Below are 20,843 nucleotides of genomic sequence, written 5' to 3' on the forward strand. Positions count from 1 at the left end.
AAGCAGAGAGACAGTGACTTGCTTCACCTTAAAAGAAACAAAAATTTATAAGTGTATTATATGACGTGAAACATAATTAAACAGAAGGACGTGCATTAACTCTAATATTGGTGATGCCTTTGACTAAACTTTTTGATTCTAGAAGTGTAGAGTGCTAAATAATTTCTCCATTTAGAATGGTATTAGTATTATTAAATTGTAAGTTTAATGCTGAGAATAGACTTGAAAATATAAAGTGATGCAAAAACAGCTCTCACAGATAATGCTTTTTGATCTAAAGTAACTTAAATGAGTGACCTTATCAGGCAATTTGAGATGACATTGCTGTTGTAAGGAAAGACAAGCATGGTATAGCATTTACAATGATAAATCTAGCACTCGTCAATATAAATAAAACTCTCTTCCAAGAGTTTATAATCAGAATACATAGAAAATATGATCACAAATTAAAGATCCTTAGTTCCTGAAACTAAGGAGCTAAAAATTAGTGAAGATAAAGTAATAAATACATTCATAGAATGAAACTTTGGGAGAAAAGAAGCTGAACAAATTTTTACAAGTTGCTATATGTCAAGAATGTGAGATAATCTAGAAAATGTTTTAAGGCTTGTATTAAAAGAAACATGAATTATACTAAGGCACTCCTGAGTAAACACACTGTTCTCTGCCAACACTCTGAGGAGGTCCTGAATATACATTGCCAGCTGGCTTTGTTTCTTAAAAGGTAAAAAGGTCAAAGAGCTCACAAATCTCTCATTGTATTTTCTTCTGAACAAACAAGTAGAATAGTCAAGCAAAAATTATCTGACAAGAGTAAGTATATTAATACGATTCCTGATCACTAAAACCATCACCAGAAATATACTGGAGTTCATAATGCATAGTTACCAATGCAACCTAAAAAAGTCTCAAATATGAATACCTCAAAATCTCTTGGATAAAAACATGGTATTTTTCTAATATCTATTCTAATAGCTTTTAAGATGTAAGACTAACAACCTCTGTATTTTGCATCTGCAGGAAATTAGCCAGAAGAGAAAGAGATTCAAATGTTTCTAGTTAGTATGAAATTTATAAATCAGCAGCAAATATGAGTGCCAAGCCTGTGAATAGACTGACTGTTGGGTTATTTCATGAATTAGAAAAGACCTAAGCACTATACTGGTCTCTGACTCTATTTAATAAAATCTACAACTTTTTAAAGTTAAAAGTATAACCAGTGTTAACAAAAACATGCTAAGTTCAACTCTAAGGTAGAGCAAAAAATGAAAAACTGGTTAATATTTAATATAACTTATCTGTAAAGAAGATAATTCTAAATAGTTAAAATTGAGCAGTTAATTATATTTTTATATTATGAAAATCAAATGAATTTAACAAATGAAACCCACAGCAACAGAGATGATGTAATTCAAGGCATGAATTTGATATGTCAGAATACGACAAATAACAATAGTGACAATACAACTAAAATGTACAGTTGTAAAATAAGTAAACAATTTTCAAGTGTGCAAAACTAGTAAGGAATAAAAGTGCTATGTGGATACCTGGTTTTCAAATCTTTGTTTAGAAAACTTTCAGTTGAGGGTGGAAATAATAGAAAACATTAAAAAAAGTTAAAATTTAAAGAGTACATAAAACTTATTTTATCTTATCTGTCACTGCTGCATTAGAGGCTTCTTTAATTACTATCCCCACGTGACAGATAAGTGTAAATGGAGGTAAACACAATACAATACCACAATGGCTGATGTATCTTGAACCATAAGAAGACTCTTTTCAAGTATACTGTGGGTTTGTATCATTTTATATATTAGTATAAATGTATCATTATACATTAGTTGGGATATCAATTTATATCCCCACTCAATGTTGCTGAGTAATTTGAAAACAACACAATTCTCTATTATTTCATATATAAGTAAGTTTTGCATAACTACCCTTCGCAGTCAAGATTTGGATGTAATTGTTAAATAAAACTATTTAAATTGATGAAAGTAAACCCTACCACCGCCACAATTTAAAGAATTATTTAATGTGAATACATTGTGAATATATAATGTTGGAAAAAAAGTCGATGTATTAGCAAAATTTGTCTTGGGCTACTTGAAGTGTCCATGACTAAAAATACACCTGTGGTCTCTTCTTTACTTTATATTTGAGTGACCCATACCGCACCTGAAGAGAGAAATGTGTTATACAAATTAGATGATTACTTTTTGAAATTAGATGAGACTTAATAGTTCATAATCACAGTAACAAGATTTTAACTTTTCTGATAGAATCAGTTATCCTATAAAGATATAGTCAGATGACATTACTATTTATATACTCAAAAATGTAGCTGGAATTATGCTGAATATGTTGGTCTCTAATAAATAGTCTCTAATAAATAAAAACATGAACTCATTATTTATGATTTACTTCAGACAATGTCTATGTACATTGCTAACAATGTGCCATTCCCTGGAATCCTTCATTGCTTTCTGGACACAAAGACATTGTATTATTATGGACAAACTTTTACTATTTGATCCTTATGTGGGTTGTTGGTTCAAGGTAAAACCATGCACATAATTTTGTTCATTGCTGTCCTTATGTGTAGGGCTGGCACTGGGCACTCAGAACAACCATGAGTCACCATGTTTGTATATCATTCTACTTCTGTGTATTGTACTTATAATGGAAGACTAGAAAGTTACCATTTTCCAAATTTTCAGAGATCCTAATGTATCTGATTGGAATAAAGAATTTTAAATATAACTGCTGTGCCACTATTCTAATCCTTCATTTATGGATCATTAATATCCTTAATGATAATGCAGTAAAGAAATCCCTTCATACTAAATCATTAGGAAAACAAATCTACTTGACTGACCTCTTTGCGGCCTTTGATGGTTTTCACAGATTTCATGCTTTGTGTTCTTCGAAGCCCTTTGTGTGTTAACATCTCATCATCTGAATACATTCCTTCCCCTTCTTCATCTGTTTTCTCATCTCCATCTTTCAGTGGAATTCCATAACCTAAACAAGTTGCCAAAACCAGCATGTTTTGGTAAAAGGATACCGGTCAGCACTGCCCGTTCCCCCTGGCCTGTATGGTTTGCATTTGCCCAGTCACTCCTCTCCCTTTCTCATCTGGAATATCCACTTCATCATTAGTCTTTGCCCCTTGTGCTATTCTAGATGAAGCTCATATTTCTTCCCAAAGTTTCCCTGACCATTCTTGTTTTTACTATGCATTTTTTTCAGAATAAGAATAATCTATTTTTGAGTAACATATTTACCTTGAGTAAAAAATCAAAGAATATGTAGGTAGTAAGAAGTTTCCTGCTGCCCCGTCTCCTTTTCATGAATTCTAAACAACCAAAGCAATTGTGTGTTTTAGTCTATCACTTGTACTTTCGGTTTTAATTGGGTATTAAGGATCTGCTTCTCTCCATCTTGTGTCAAACCCTTTGTCAAGACTGGGAAAGGGGACTCCCCGGTGGCAGCAGGTTGAGCGCAGTGCTGTGAAGCTGTCCGCTGCCTTCGTGGTGCCTGTTTGATTCCCGGCTGGCCAGGGGAGATTCCCACATGGCGCGCAGACCTCTCCTGTCGCACCTGCTGCTCCCCTCAGCAGTGTATTTCGGTTCTTCTGCCTGTTCTACTGCTCTGTCTCTGGTGGATTCTCTCACGCTCCCGTGCCTCTGGCCTGTACCCCAGTGCTTGCATAAATAAATAAACAAACAAACAAACAAACAAACAAATAAATAAATCTTAAAAAAAAAAAAAAGACTGGGAAAGGTAGGGTGAATTTAAGGAGTCAGAAAAGACCAGAAGAGACTAGAACTCGCAACAAGGTAAGTTCACCAGGGGCAGATAATGGAACTGTTAAGCCAACATGGTTGCAGCTGCTGAGCTAAAACCCAGTCAGACAGACAACAGTAATTAGAAATGCTGCAGGCTACAATGACAGATGTAAGTCATAAAAAAAAAAACAGCATCAGGAAGGTCAGAAAGAGATGGTGTGGGTGTGCTAACAGGCTGCTGTGTGTAGCTACAAAGACTTATTAACACTGGGTAATACGAAAGCATCCAGGGGGTCTGGCTGGTTATTGTCCAGAAGTCTGAGAGCATCTTGAGGCTGAGATTAAGGGACAAGAACACTCCATTCCCAAAGCACTGGTCCTCAAACGTTAGCACGTATTAGAGTCACCTGGAGAACTTGTTAATACATGGATTGATGGGCCTAAGATAGGGCTGAGAATCTAATTTCTAATGAGTTCCCAGGTTATGCTGCTGGTCCAGGGTCCACATTTAGAGAACCATTCCCTGGAGAGAGCAAGAGAGTACTCAGGTTTTAAGCAACCAGAACACTAAGTTGATTATAAAGAGAGGGATGAGGTTACAAGGCCCTGTAATGTTTCAAATTCTCCTTTAATAAAGATAAGGAGCATTAATATCTAAATCTTTGGGTGAGAAAAAAATTGCTTTTTTTTTTTTTTTGCCCCAGCCTCAGAAGGGAGCAAAGGATGGACTTCCCGTACATGAAAAAAAAATATCCAAAGACATAACAACTTGAGACACACTTTACAACTTGAAACAAACCACAAAGTTATTAATAAGCCTCAGTTTCATAATAAGATAATCATTTGGTACCATTTGATGCTGCCAGACTTCTGGGCTAGAAATTAGGGAAGATTCATAAGTAGAATAAGTTATTATTTAGGCCAAGAGCCTTTGTTTCCTCCAGCGCTCCAAGGACACCGTTTTAGGTAGAAGGGATGGCACATACAGAGGCTTAAGTCAGGGGAGAGCATGGCTGCCTGCCTGTGAGAACTGCAAGGTGATCTGTGTGGCCAAGGGAGGGAATGGGGTCAACAGAGCTCAGGAAATGCTCTTGGTGCTGTATCAAGTGGAAAAAAATACATATAGGAAGAAAGAAAAAAAAAAAAACATAAAAATGAAGCCACTACATCTCTTGAAAGCGGGCTTTTAGGTATTTTTAAGTTTCTTCATCTTTCAAGTTTGTAATGTTTTTATTTAAAAAATTTCATTACCTCTATAACCGGGGCAAGTCAGCTAGAAAAAAATTATTTTGAGGTTGTTATTTCTAGATTTTTCTCTATTTCTATCAATTAAAGAGCAGAAAGGAAGCAACTGATCAGAATATTTTCTAAGGCCGGAGGTGAAGCACAGTACTATAGTTCAACAAACAGAGTGAGCTAATTCAATTGCTTCTTATTTTAAACAATTAGGAATTAGAATTTTATGTAAAGTGATTACATAAATATAAATATATAAATAACTTACTCTATTTTTGTTTCCTAATTTCAGTTAAAAAAATTATACTAAAAAATTATACTAGCTTTTAAATTAGTTTCAGGAAAAGTGATGGATTTGATTCATTATTCCTCATTGTGTATTTTGAAAATTCTATGTATGAAGCCATGCTAAATTATGAGGATATAATGACAGAAAAGACACATCTGTCCTTTCCCACCCTAAGAACTTACAGCCTAATAGGGAGGAAAAGACTGTAATGGGCATAACAATAATAAATACTATAAACAGAAGATAAGGAGCTATGATAGCACACAATAAGAGAGTGAACTCAGCCTGGGGGTGGAGGATGTGAGTAGGGAAGGAAGACCTCTTTTGGAGAGAGTGACTAAGATGAATTCTGAAAGGTCGCGGTCATTCTATATAGCTAGTAAGTGACATAGTGGGAGAACAGGCTGGGGTGCTAATAAATTACATACTACTGAGCTTGGATTTCATCAGAGAGCAATGGAGGGCCATTGAAACATTTTAACCAGAAGGATGATGTGATTAGACTTGGGTTCTTTATAAAACTCTTCTTGCACTGTGTAGAATGAATCAGAAGTGGATGAAACTGGAAACAGGAGACTACTGGGACTAAGGTGGGCCAGATATGAGAGTTCACAGCAAGGACAGAGAAGGTAGCCAATGGGATCCATCACATGAAACTGACAAGTTCAACTTCTTACTAAACAAAACGATGCATCAAAAAAAAGAGTAAAATAAAAAATCCTCTAAAATATGCATTTTCTCTAAGAAACTGGAAATGAGTATCAATGAAAATTCTGCTCTGAGTGGTAGAAATAATGTTAGTTGAAGTTGTCTGAGGATTTAAAAGACTTTGGAGAAGAGGGAGACCGGAAATGATGAAAGAAACTGAATCTGAGTGTTTTATCAGAGCAGGCACGCAGTAAGCTGGTTGAATGGCTTCTGGGTCTGCCAGGCTGGGGCAACGTGGTATTGTCCTCACGACAGTGCCTTCTATGCACTTTCCTCAGAAGCAGTCACTGGGGAGCCCTAAACTGAGGAATCTGTGTTGCTAGGGCCGTAGGTCCTAAGACTACAACTCTTTGGGACACATCAGCTTAGGGCTTTGTTACCATTTTAGGAAACTATAATAGTAGATGCTTTTGCATACTAGCCTGGTTTTACTTATCTCATATACTTTAAATCGATATATTTTATGTTACCCTTTCTTATAATAAGTCAATTTTGATTTCATACTTAAGCATGTACCAGGCACTGTTCTATGTAGTTTCCACATATTAATTTGAGTGCAGAATCAGAGAAAGGTTGACATGGAAGCATCATTAGCTACTGTGGTGGAAGGAGCCCTAGACCAGTGTCAGGATTATCTTGCTATTTATTAGCTGTGAGACCCTTACTGAGTACTCTGGACCCGAGACTTCTTATCTGGTATGGTGGTAAGATAGATGGGTGATGATGAATAGGTTTTCTTTATAAGTCCCACTAGCCAGATGAGGTGTCTGGGGCAGTATGTTGAGTGGCATTCTAAGCCAGTGTAGGAAAGTGCCACAGTGCATTAGCAAATGGGAGCCATGGGCATGTCACCTAGTTGCTATCTTTGAATAAAACATCCTAAAGTCACTTCTGCTCAAATTATTTGAATTTACAATGACAGAACAACTGTAAAAAAAATTGGTTTAGGAATCTCGAATACCTCATGTCTGTGATTGAGTACACAGCCTTTGACAAGTAATTTTAAACTCAAGTCTTAGTTTATACAACAAAATAAGGATAAAAATATTTAAGCTGCCTAGTCATGTTAAGTATTAAATAAATATATAAAACATCTAAAAAAATAAGCAAAAATAAAATCTCTTTATGTGCTGGTATTGAAATTGAGTATTGGGCCATTTTTAACTAATAGGGTAGTGTCAGGTTCCTTGAAGAAAATATTTCCACTTATCTAATGTTGTTTCTTTCAAAGGAAGTGAACATCATGTTCAAAGGAACATCATGTTCAAGGTGTCCACTTTCACAAAAAAAAAACATTGGGAAGAAGCTGTTTTTCCCATCGTGACAATAAGCAGATTTGAATGAGTTCATCAAAGCAGAACTCCTTGTTCTTTTTTTAAAAAAAATTATTTTATATAATTCTTACATCATTTTTCATCTTTGTACAATGTATGCATTTTCATTTTGGTTATATCCCCCCTACAATTGCATCCTCCCCCCTTATTTTGACTCTAGTTCTTCCTCTCCCACCTCTCCCTAATCCCTCCCCCCCCCAATTGTGTGTCTCTGGTTTATAGTTGCTTGTTGATTTTGATTATTACTTTGCATTGATTAGTCTTTTTCCTGGTCTCTTATTTAGGTTTTCTAAATTCCTGCCATGAGTGAGACCATCTGGTATTTTTCTTTTTCTTTCTGACTTATTTCGCTGAGCATGATCCCTTCTAGCTCCATCCATGTTGCTGCAAACTGCATGTGTTTATCTTTTTTGATTGCTGAGTAATATTCCATTGTGTATATGTACCACATCTTGATCCAGTCATCTATTTTTGGGCATTTGGGTTGTTTCCATATCTTAGCTATTGTAAATAGTGCAAAGCAGAACACCTCTTGATAAGCTAACCTCAAAAAGCTCAGAGCAGGACACATTAAGAGGGCCATACTTTTCCAGATATCTGAACTTGTGTATGTGAACAATCAGAGATTCGGAGGTAACTGCATTGATTACATGTGCCAGTAGACAGAGAGCAACGTGAATGTAACTCCCACACTGAAAAACTTACCAATTTCATTTTTGAGGAATTTTGGAAGTAAATGAGTGAGTAAATAAAAGGAAAATAGGGAATGATACTTAAAAAATGAATACCTTAATTATTGGAAACTAATGTTACTTGAATAAAAAAAAATTCAATAAAAAGCTACCAACTAGGGCCTCCCTGGTGGCGCAGCGGTTGAGCGCTGGGTTGCGAAGCTGCCCACAGCCTCTGCAGCGCCAGTTTGATCCCTGGTCACAGGGCGAGGGTCCCACATGGCGCGCAGACCTCTCTTGCCGCGCCCGCTGCTCCCCTCAGCAGTGTATTTCGTCAGTCTGTCCTGTTCCCACTCTGGCTCTGGTGAATTCTCTCACCCTCCCGTGCTTCTGACTGTGCCCGTGTTTGTATAAATAAATAAATTAATTAAAAAAAAAAGCACCAACCAAAAAAACAAATTGGTTTTAATTATAAAGGATAAGTTTCACAAAACCCAAATAAACTGCAGAAATCTAACTGTAGAACTGAAGCTACCAGAGGGAAATGTGGGGGAGGAATAAAGGGAGGACACAATGGACTATATAAGAGGATTTTGGGTGTTTTGGTGGTGGGGCTGGTGTTAGCTGAGGAGCTGTGAACCTATACCCCTAATGTATATGCAATGCTGTTATTGCAATAAAAATAACATTAAAAGGGTGATTTTTAATATCTTTAAAAGAAAATTTCTATTTAATAAAAAAAATCAAACAGCCATTTACCTTATGGACTAATGATATGTTAATAAGAAATTTCCTGATGATCTTACTTCTCAGTTGAGCCTTGACCTAAAACTTTCTAACATGTGAAAAATAACTAAGAAATGTCTTTTTATTTATGTGTGTTTATAAGATTACAGTGTATTAAAAGTTTTAGAATATCAACTACGACATGCCCGTAATTTACATTAGAATATATCTGCAAGTTAGTTCTTGATTTAGAATATGTAATTTCAACACATTTTCCATTGGAGTAATCCCATTTTCAAACTGAGTCATCTTTTGTTACTGGCTTAAAACTATCTTGTGAGTCAATATTCTTATTTGTTCAATGCACTTACAGTAAAAAGTGTTTAACTATAAAACTTAGATGTCACCACATAGTTTGAGTAGCAAGAGCATCGATCACAGGTCAGGACTAGTGTTGGTGGTGAGGAGGTGATGGTAGCCACACCCCCGCCTCTACTGCTACTTGGCTGGATTATCTCCAGAGTCAACAAAAGGCAAGCACTAACCTTAGTTAGAAAAAAAAATTGAGAAAGAGAGCTACAGTTAGGTGTAAAACTAAAAAATATAAGCTTAAATGCATCTTTTGACAGACCTAGAACAGCTACTGGCTATAGCCAAGGATTCCACTACAGATGCAAGAAAAAAAAAATCTTCAGTTTCTCAGTTTCTGTCTATCTGCTTGTGGCAGCCAAGATTGAACAAGGGAATACAGGAGGTGGGAAAATGTGTGGTTACATACAAATATACATATACATACATTCATATATATGCTTAAAAATAAATTTTGTTAGGGCCTCCCTGATGGCACAAAGGGTTAAGCACCACACTATGAAGCAGTTCGCAGCCTCTGCAGCACAAATTCAATCCCTGGCCTGCCAGGGAACAACCCACATGGTGCAGCAGACCTCTCCAGTCTTGCCCACTGCTCCCCTCAGCAGTGTATTTCAGTCTGCCTGTTCTGTTCCCCACTCTGTTTCTGGTGAATCCTCTCACCCCACACATTTCTGGTCTGTACCCCAGCTGTTGTATGCATAGATGGATAAACTTTAAAAAAAAAAAAAGGAAATTTTGTCTACCCAAATTCAGCTAGTTACTGGGTATTATTTTGTGGCCATCTTGACTCAAAATCCAGACTCTTAAAGATACAATAAAACAAACAAACGCACCTGCTGATTCACTGGATGTTGGTTTACTTTTCTTTTTTATCCCAGGTAAAGGTTGGTACGGTCTCTGTTCCACAGGCTCCTCACCCTGGATAGCAGTTAGATCATGCATACTAAAACTTCGTAAACGTTCAGTTATTGCTCCTTGGCTCTAGTTATAGGTGATAGATCCGAGAAAAAAAATACATTTTAAGACATTTAACATGCTCATATTTACCTCTCCCCAAGTATTTATTATGAAACTTATTCATTTTAAAACGATATTTTCATTAAAGTTGAAAGAACTGTTCAGTGGATTCCCATGTATCATTTACATTTTGGTATATTTGCTTTATCACACATCTACCCTCTACCCATCCATGAGTTCACTTTCTAATGTGTTTCAAAGCTGCAGACATTAGAACATTTCATTCCACAAACATTTCAGATTTTTCATTTTAAAACGTAAGAATCTCTATTGACAAGTTCACCCTCTGAGTAAATAGCATTTATAATTTTGCTTTCTCTTAAACCAGCATTTTGGGATTTAAGTTTACGATTTACTGTTTTAAAGTAAAAGAGACACTATTTTAAAGCTAAGGTAAGTCAGGAGTGGTAATGTATTTTTAGGAGAAAGGAAAAAAATATTAAGAGCCAAAGAATCTTGGATATGAAATGAGACTCAGTTAATGAATTCATTATCTGGCAAGGCATATTATTACTATTACTACTACATAATTTAACTTTAACATGGTAGACACTAGTTACATGTGGGAATTTAAATTTAAAATAACCAAAATTAAATACACTTAAAATTTCAGCCCTTCAATTGCACTAGCCACATTTCAAATATTCAATAGACATCTGTGGTTAGTGGCTATTGTATAAAACAGTGCAACACAAGGCATTTCCATCACAGTAGACAGTTCAATGATTTCTAACACTGTACAGCTCAGAAAGGTACATTTCTTCCCTTTTCTGACATAACTACATTTCCCAAAGTCTAAAGCTTTGTGAAAAGATAATTTCTAAACTTATTCACTTAGAAAATTTGCATAGCATATAGATGACTCATTTCTTATTTATAGCTGAATTAAAAATATTCTTCTAAAGGTTTCTTATACTTAATTTCTCCTAACACTTGTGAATTTATGATTGCTTCTAGTTAAATTACTGTAGAAACTCATCCATAATGGTTCATTTCTCAATTTCAAGAACTAAAGCTCTTAAAAACATTCAAATGTTACTTCTAACATGAATTTTATTTTGAAGAGAAAGGTCTTGATGCACAAGTCTTAAATTTTTTTTAAAATTTGAATAATATTGCATTATACCAGTAACTAAGTTTCAGGTGTGCATTGCTGAAAATCAACATGTGTATATACTACATTAAGGTCATCACTGAAAGTCCAAATCTGTCCTTTACCATAGGATGTCGTCTTTGTCCTGATTGACCTGTCCTCATTTCCCCTTCCCTTCTGGTAACCACTAATTGGTCTTATAGTCCAAATGTTTAAATTTGTTTTATTTAGCTCATCTGTTTGTTTCTTTCTGCATACCACATGAGTGAAATCACAGAGTGCAGTCTTCCTACATCTGACTTATTTCACTATGTCTAATGTCCTCTGGGTCCATTCATGTACCAAATGGCAGAATTTCATCTTTTTATTATGGCTGAGTGGTAGCTTTCTATTGTGTATACATATCACATCTTTATTTAATCATCTGTGGATGGGCAGTTAGGTTATTTTCAGTTTTTGACTATTGTAAATAATGCAGCAATACATATGTTTTTTGCAATATGTTTTTTACAAAATGCAATACATAACATTTTGTATTTTTTGAGTAAATGCCAAAAAGTGAGATTACTGGATCTTATGAACTTCATTTTTTTTTTTTGAGGAATCTACATACTACATACTACTTTCTTTCCATAATGGCTGAACAAATTTACATTACGACCAACAGTATATAAGAGTTACCTGCTCTCCACATCCTCGCCAACACTTGTTTTGTATTTTGGATAACAGCCATTCTCACAGGTGTGAGGTGATAGCTCATTATGGTTTTGGTGTCATTTTCCCTAATAATAAGTGATCATGAGCACTTTTTCAGGTGCTTGTGGGCCCTCTGTATGTCTTCCATGGAGAAGTGTCCATTCAGATTCTCTGCCCATTTGTTTTCTTTCTTTTTTAAAAATATTTATTTGTATGCAAGAGCTGGGGTACAGGCCAGAGGCGCGGGAGGGTGAGAGGATTCACCAGAGACAGAGTGGGGAGCAGAACAAGCAGATGACGGAAATACACCGCTGAGCGGAGCAGCGGGCGTGACAAGAGAGGTCTGCTGTGCCATGTGGGAATCTCGCTGGCCGGCCGGCCGGGATCAAACCCACACTGCAGAGGCTGCGGACAGCTTCACAGCACTGTGCCCAACCTGCTGCGCCACCGGGGAGGCCCTGCCCATTTCTTAATTGGTTTTTGTTTTTGAGTTTTATGTGTTTTTATATTTGGGACATTAGCCCTTTGTTAGGCATATGATGTGCAATATCTTCTCGCATTCAGTAGGATGTCTGTTCATTTTGATGCACATTTCTTATGCTGTTCAGAAGCTTTTTCTTTGATGTAGTCTCATTTATTTTTGCTTTTGTTTCCCTTGCTGTTGAGGTTAAATCCTTAAAAACAACTCTAAGGCTGATGTCAAGGAGTGTATCACCTATGGTTTTCTATGTATTTTATGGTTTCAGATCTTACATCCAAGTCTTTCATCCATTTTGAGTCAATTCTTGGGTATGGTGTTGATGGTTTAGTTTAATTACTTTTCTCTTGCCTGCTCAGTTTTCCTAACACCATTTATTTTATTTTATTAAAGGCTTATTTTTATTTATTTATGCATACAAGAACTGGGGTACAGGCCAGAGGTGGAGGAGTGAGAGGATTCACCAGAGACAAGAGTGGGGGACAGAACAGGTGGATCTCCTGAAATACACTGCTGAGGGGAGCAACGGGCGAGACAGGAGAGGTTCGCTGTGCCACATGGGTCAGCTGTCTGGCTAGGGATTGAACTCATGCTGCAGTGGCTTCGGATAGCTTCATACTGCTGAGACTTAACCAACCACTTGCACCACCAGGGAGGCCCCCAACACCATTTATTAAAGAGACTTTCTGTGTTCCATTGTAAGCTTTTGGCTCCTTTGTTGTAAGTTGTCCTTGCATGTGATTTTACTTCTGAGTTCTCAAGTCTGTTCCACTGATCTGTGTGTCTGCTTCCCATGCCAATACCAAGCTATATTAATTATTATTGCTTTGTAGTACTGTTTGAAGTAGGAGAGCATGATACCTCCATTTTTGTTCTTTTTCTCAAAAGTGTTTTTTTACTATTCTGGGTCTTTTGTAATCCAAATTAATTTCATGATTTTTGTTCTATTTCTGTGAAGAATGACATTGGGATTTTCATAGGGATTGCACTGATGATTCATGAGTCTTGATTCAGCTACTCTGAGTTGTAATTTTACTAGCATTCAATCTGTAACTGAATAATTCTTACTATACTGTTCAATAACAAATAGCCATTAAGCTCTATTTCTTATTGACCCTTCACATATTACATTATAATTGCAGATAAGGTTACTTCCCTACTTTTAGGGAAATCTCTTTTCCCTACGGACATTCAACAATTAATCTGTTCAAGTCTAGGCTAGAACTGAATTCATTTTTTAAAGATTTATTTTTATTTATTTATGCATAGAAGAACTGGGGTGCAGGCCAGAGGTGCAGGGGGTGAGAGGATTCACCAGAGACAGAGTAGGGAGCAGAACAGGTGCACGTACTGAAATACAGTGCTGAGGGGAGCAGCCGGTGGGACAGGAGAGATCTGCTGTACCATGTGGGTTAGTTCCCTGGGTGGAACAGAACTCAGGCCACAGAAGTGATAGCTTGATAGTGCTGAGATTTAACCCCTATGTCACCAGGGAGGCCCCAAGAACTGACTTCACTTACATTAAGTGAATAATATAGTGATTTTAATATTAAATTAATAATATTTATCAAAGAACATTTGTAAGAGAAAAACATTAAAATAAAAGTTATTTGCTAACCCAAACTATCTACACATAGTTTTATATCCCTTTAGCTTTATGTGACTTCTCATACTTTTAGAGTAGAACTTCTCATCCCCAGAACTATTGTTATTTAGAACTGGATCATTTTTTATTGTGAGGAAGCTGTTCTACACATCCTAAGATATTAAGGGGCATCCCTGGTTTCTACCCCCTAGATGCCAGTAGCAACACACCCCTTCCTCAGTTGTGACAACCCAAAGTGTCTCCAGACATTGCTAATTTCCCTTAGAGGGGGCAGCAGGGGCAAATGTGCCCTTAGTTAAGAACCATCATTTTTGATATATAAGGGGCTTTTGAAGTCAGGTTTCATCCCTTCATTTTACAGGCAAGAAAATTTATACTTAAAAGAGATCAGTGCAGATATTTGCCCAAAAGTTCATGATTAATTAGTGGCGGAATCAAAGCTAAAGATATGCAGATAATTTCAGTGCTACAGAACTCAATGTTAATTTTAACATTCTGCTTCTTGTAAGGAAAATAGTGTGATTCTTCTTTTCCATTGTCTGGAAAAAATGATCTCCTTTTTGAATGGATGAACTGCTGAATACCCTCAAATCCTTTCACAAACAGAGAGTCAGATATCAGGACTTCTTACCAGATCATGATTATTTAAAGTCAATTAGATTTCAACATTTTCACTTGTAAGGTTCTAATTTCTGTGATGATTGCTTTTTTTTTAAGACAATGTTTGCTAAAGAATTTACTGTGAAAAGGCTACCAGGGAAAATTCGAAGAGAAGGTTAATATGACAAACAGTACTTTTCTTCAACTGTCCTCCACTTGGCAGTATCTTGCTCATCTAGACAAAAGTTACCTACATTTCTCAAGTGAAAAAAGCTATGAACATCCTCAGCAAAATCCTTGAAGGTCCTTCATACATTTATGCTTTGCTCAGCCAAAATAAACTCTACATTGACCTTGTGAACAGATGCCTGGTAATGAGGTCACAGAGCTGAGTAACATTTTCTGAAAATTGCTTTATGGTGTAATAAATGTTGTGATTAGATTTCTATTTTCATCTCTAACATGCTCAGGTGGTTCAACCAGGGAAACCTAGTCAGGGGTATTACAGATCTTTAAAGGTCACACAAGTCCTGCCATTTTTAACTCGAAAGATATTTTTAAAAACTATGTATTATAAAAATTTAAAATAATTCTCAAGTCCTACCATTGGCTTTCTGGCAGTTTCTCCTTAAACTTGACCTATTTTCCTATTTCAGTTTTCAATTTATTCTTTTGTATGGAAATGTCTGGATCAGTGATTCTTCCATCACAGTGCCTTACTTTGACATCTCCAAGATGGAACTTATTTTAACTTCTCGAAATAAGGCACAGGACAACTTGACGCAAACAGTGTTAACATTATGCTATGCTCAGCATATTTAATGATTATTTCTAGTGAATAAAATCCAAGATGACTGAAGCCAACATTTCTGTGCTCACGCTGAGAATAGTGAGGGAAACTTCATACCCAGTGAGTGATCTTGTTGGCGAAAGGCTCACGACATCACAAACAAGAAAGGAAAGCTCCAAAATAAATTAAAATTACAGGATATGTGTGTGTTTGTTTTGCAGTGGTTAAGTTAGATAATATTTGTGTTCTTTGTTTCCTGCCTTTGAAGTGGGAAGGTGGTTTTAAACTGTTAAATAAATAAATAAAAACAATGAATCACAAAGAAGAAAACCAGGGAAAAGGAGATATAGGATTACTTTTATAGTCTTTCAACAGAAAAAACCCACTTCTGTTAGATGATCTTTATTTTAATATGGAGGGCAAGAGGGAGGCTCTTAGCAATGAAAGATGAGACAAAATTTTCAGTTAGTGAATACAGACATTCATAGCCTATGAGGGTAGAGACTATTGTTCATTGTTGACTCTCGGCACCAACAATATAGTAGGGATTATTTTATTTTATTTATTATTTTATTTTATTTATTATTTTATTTAACTACTACTATTAGTAGTTATTAGTAACTACTAGTTCTACTTTATTAATAACTACTTCTAGTAGTTATTAATAATATTCATTTAAATAAAAATGTAGGATGTAAAATATTGATGGCAGCAAACTATAAAATAAAAATAAATGAGGACGGAATCAAAATTTTACAGTGATTTGGGATTTCTGACTCTCCACTTAGAGAGTTCAGAAGTAGTAAAAATAAGTGAAAATAAAATGAATATGCCTTGAAATCATGATAATACATAGGAAGGTATCTCACAGAGTATAATTGTAAACTACATTTAAGTGTTAAAGTGAGAAGGAAACATGGCATTTGTATGCTTCTGTTTCTTATACCAATGTTCTAGAATGTCTATATTTTCTGAGTAATATTTCAAGTTGAAATATAATTTTAGGTTTTTGCCATAGAATCACGTTGAATGGTGTTTTTAAATATGGAAAATTCAGAAAGCAGCTTCCTTGCAGAGAAATACATCTAAAGTTAAATAATGCTAAATTTTGTAACAAATATAAGTAAAACACCCTTGGTCTCCTTTCCATCCCCCGACAGGAAACTCTCTACTTTCCTTAATGGCAGCTGAGGATTTTAGTTCTCTTTCACTTATTTTCTCCCTTCCTCCATCCTCCCAATAGAGCAAAATCACAGTTGTTCAATTCAGTCTGTGTTTTATTGATTGTAATATAAATGCTGTTCACTACTGAGCCAAGTCATGCTCCATTATTTCACTCCCTTTCTTATATAACTTTTGGTTTTCTTCCAGAGTTAACAATTATCCCTTTAAAAAAAAAATCATTTGCGCAGTGGTCCTACATTCTCCCTCTTCACATTGCTTCTAGCTGTACAGTAGATCTTCTGTCTGTACCCAGTGTCTGGTCACAGCACATGCTGGATTTAAGGATTAGCCCAGCACATCATCCCAGTACAGGATTAAACCCATTAGATATTGCCCCTTGGAAAACATCCATTAGATATTTTCCTGGAGACACCTTTCCTGGTACCTTTCCAATCCCATCCAATTTTGGCAGGTCATACTCTATACTTGCTGTGTAGTATTCCTCCTCAGAGTTCCTGTCACCTCCCTTCTGTACTGGATATCTTGCTTCCCATATCCTGTGGGTCTTTTTTTTTATGAATCCATAAAATTCCCTAGTTCTGGCAGAACATATCTACCCTGACAAAGGATATATAGAAGGTAAATTTTGTGACTTATGCATGCCTAAAAAATTATTCTAAGCTCACACATGACTGAAAGCTCGATTGTTATAAAATATGAGGGTAAAAATCATTATGGTATCATGGATGGTACTCTCTTGCTGTCTTTAAACTTCCACTGTCACTATATAGAAGATTAAATTTAATGACATTCTGATACTTAATCATTTCAGTGTGACACTTTCTGTATTTAAAATCCATAAGAAGTCTCTCCTTATCTCTGGTGTTTTGGAATATTCAGAGACCTTGCTTGACCATTGAATATTCAATGTGTCTTCTTCATTCACTGTGCTGGGTACTTTGTGGGCCTTGCTTATGTCCTTCAATTCTGACAAATATTATTTTCTTAGAAATTTTATTCAAAAATTATACCCATTCTTTCTTGGTAGAATTCTTAGTTGTTGGATTTTGGACCTCCTGGGTTATCTTTTTTAGATATGGCAATCAGTAATGTAGTTTCATTGAACAAGAAACAGAAAGCAAGTGAACTTCTTATAAAATGGAAAATAGTACTTAAGTAAGCAGAAAATTTTGCCATCCTAGTATTTATCTATACTAATAAAGGAAATAACATTTAATAGTGGCCAAGGCAAACTATACTAAAGTACAAATAATTAATAATCATTAATAATATGTTTATGCATACAGTGTTGTAGCTAATAAGTGTCTACTTAATCTTCAATACAACACTTTTAATATACAATTTGAATTTTTTCCTTATTGATCATATTAATTGTGATCAATATGGTGATACTTTATCCAGAGATCACCATGAAAAATAAAGGGTCATTTTGGGAATTTCATTTGATCTTTTATATTCCTTTATCATTGCTGTTCAATAAACTCAAATTTCCCCTTGAACTGAGGTAGAGATATTCATGTTTCTTGGGCTCTTACCATAATTTGGCAAGAATCGTATTTTTATATACGCTCAGAGAGATAGGTATATCATCCCCATATTATACACAAAGTAACTAAAGAACACAGACATTAAGTAAATTGCTAATGGTTATTTAGAAAGTCACACTCAACATTTTCTGGATCTAAAAGCCTGTTTTCTTTCCATATAGTATACACCAAAATCAATTATACCATGGTATTTAAAATAAACCACACTAATTACTACATGCAAAGAAATCCAAAAGCTATAATGCAAATGTTCACAGAAGGCATTCACTCAGTAACTTGGCTTGCAAAACACAACACATGACATTAATGTAATTGGCTAAGTAAAATCTCAAGTTTCAAAAACAGAATTTTTTCATGCCTTATTTTGAATAATCATTTACCTCAAATTGGTTGAAGGAGGGGTGCAGAAGTAAGCCAGAAGTCCTACCAAGGTATTGAGAGACAGAGAGAGAGAGAGAGAAAGAGAGAGAGAGAAAGAAACACACCAAAGACAAAGAAAGAATGGTCATCTTACTACCAGTAATTTACTCAAACAATTTTACTATTAAGATTACAAAGTAGGAAAATTATGATAAAATGACACTTTCAAGTATATCTTATTTATTAACTAGTTCTCATTTTGTGGTCAATTCAGAGTTTCAAATAATGAGTGTTAAAGAAAATATGTTAAAACATGTTTAAAATTATTTTCTATTTCTTTCCATTATTATCAACAAAGTTAAATTTTGCCAAAATTTAAAAATGTTTTGAAATAAAAAGTCACACAATTTTGCCTGCTGAGTTAACATGATATTGGATTAAAAAATGTAAATACAAAATTACCTTCACTGCTGCAGTGACAGCAGCAGTAGCGGCTAAGTTTAAACCTTGGCGCCCAAAGTTCACCATGGTCTCATAGCCCCGTTCCTTTGCTTGCACAATATAATCATCAATTTCCTGGAAGCAAAAAATAAAAAAAATAAAAAATGCAAAGATATTAATTTTATATAAAAATAGTGTCAAGAAGCCAAATATTAGGATATTCCCTCATAATATAAGCCTCACTAATTTTATAGCACAAAATACGATGTGCATTTCCAACAAATGATTTGTAGAAATAGTTTGTATGTCTTACCCTTTCCTTTGAAGAAAGAAGTGGATGAAGAAATTTTCTATATATTAAACTTGCTCCTTTGGTATAGGGAGAGAGCAGCCATATGACAAAAGCAATCTTAATCTCATAGTACAGGGGAAACCTAACAAGAGAAAAAATTGGAAAGAAACACTGGTGAAAATAAACTATAAGCAATGAAGATATCACAAGAACATTTTTAGAAAAAGTTCAGTCATGAGTTTGAAGCCATGAACTAATTAGTTAACTAAACACCAGTTTACAAAAGTATGACCTGGACCCTGCAGAGACTCACACCTTCTAGTACAAAATTCTTCTCTTGAATCAACTACAGTCAGCTTCGAAACTGAATGTGGCAGCTCAGAGAGGGCACTAATAGCTTTGAGCATGGGCAAAAAGATGCACCCACCCTGTCTGCAGAGACCAAATGCCATGACAGTGCCTCACATACATCTGGGCATCAAGACTCAACTCCATACACCCCAAGTGCACAATGTCTTCCCATCATACATCTCCTTTCTCCAAATGCCCAGAAACTGCACCCTCCCCCCAATCTCATTTGGCCAGAATTGCAGCACTTTGTAGACCTACATCACTCATTTGCAAGGGGACTGGAATGACCGTGGTGGTAAGTTTATGTGTCCAGGCCCTTTTCCATGTGACTGCAGTGACTTCCCTGTAGGCTGCCATAAGTATCCACTCGGGGGTTAAGAACGTGAGCTGCTTTAGTCAACAGAATGTGAGTGATGATGTATGTCACATGCAAGCAGAAGTTTTTAAATGTCCTTTGATTCCCTCACCTCAACATTCCCAACCTATGCTTTAAATGTTTGCTTTCTGCCAAAAGAACAGCTGCTTCTTCAGCTTTGGTCCCCCAAACGAGAAGACACTGAAAACTGAATAAAGCCCGGCAAAGCTGCAGTTGACCATTTGTACACATGCAGTGTGAGCAAGAAATAAATGTATTTTAATCATTGTGCTTTTAGAGTTGTTTGTTGCCACAGCAAAAATTAACAATAATAACAACACGAGGAACCATAATCTTATGGTTCATGAAGTACTATGCTACATGATAACTGAATAAATGTGGACTCTTCTGATGAGGACATGAAAGTGTGAGGAATGACTACTGTGTAGTGAACAAAGGGTTTTTGCCATGGTGCAATTACAGTGTACTTTGATTACTCATGGTAAACTTTCTACTCTGCTCACTTTTTAACAATGAAAATATGCTTTTCAAAAGAGAAGTCTTTCAAAAGAGAACTTTAGAATTAAGAGACCTGGTATGGTTTGGGCTCTGTGTTCTGCCACTTTAAAACATGGAAGCAAAGAAATAATACTCCTCTAAAGCCCTACACCAAAAATTTAACAGGTAAATAAGTGAGCTCTGGGCCAAAACAAGGAAGAAAAAGATGGAATCTGGTACAGAGAAGTTTATGAATGAAGGTAGGTTAAGAGCATTTAAGTCTGGTGATTTCTATTTTTTTTCTAGTAATCCAATGTGACCTAATGTGTTACAAGAATACAATGAGAATAAAAAAGTTAGAATGACAACTTAAGGAGAACAGTAAATGTCTGAAGCAAATAGATACA

The 20,843-nt window shown here is 35.7% G+C and overlaps 1 protein-coding gene across 1 annotated transcript in view; it reads right to left on the reverse strand.

Annotated features, from left to right (window-relative positions):
• Positions 1 to 2,019: 2,019 nt before the first annotated feature.
• REEP3 (receptor accessory protein 3) overlaps positions 2,020 to 20,843 on the reverse strand; it is a 90,879-nt gene continuing 72,055 nt past the window's right edge. The window contains exons 4-8 of the mRNA XM_037497332.1: positions 19,254 to 19,374; positions 18,962 to 19,075; positions 9,961 to 10,108; positions 2,879 to 3,024; positions 2,020 to 2,178 (exon numbers count right to left, since the gene is read on the reverse strand). Coding sequence (XP_037353229.1) covers positions 2,122 to 2,178; positions 2,879 to 3,024; positions 9,961 to 10,108; positions 18,962 to 19,075; positions 19,254 to 19,374 — 586 coding nt within the window. The 3' untranslated portion in view covers positions 2,020 to 2,121. The remainder of the gene's footprint in view (positions 2,179 to 2,878; positions 3,025 to 9,960; positions 10,109 to 18,961; positions 19,076 to 19,253; positions 19,375 to 20,843) is intronic.

Source organism: Talpa occidentalis, unplaced genomic scaffold (genome assembly GCF_014898055.3).
Source record: "Talpa occidentalis isolate TD23 unplaced genomic scaffold, MPIMG_talOcc4v2.1 talOcc4.8, whole genome shotgun sequence".
In the NCBI taxonomy this organism is placed as follows: Eukaryota; Metazoa; Chordata; class Mammalia; order Eulipotyphla; family Talpidae; genus Talpa; species Talpa occidentalis.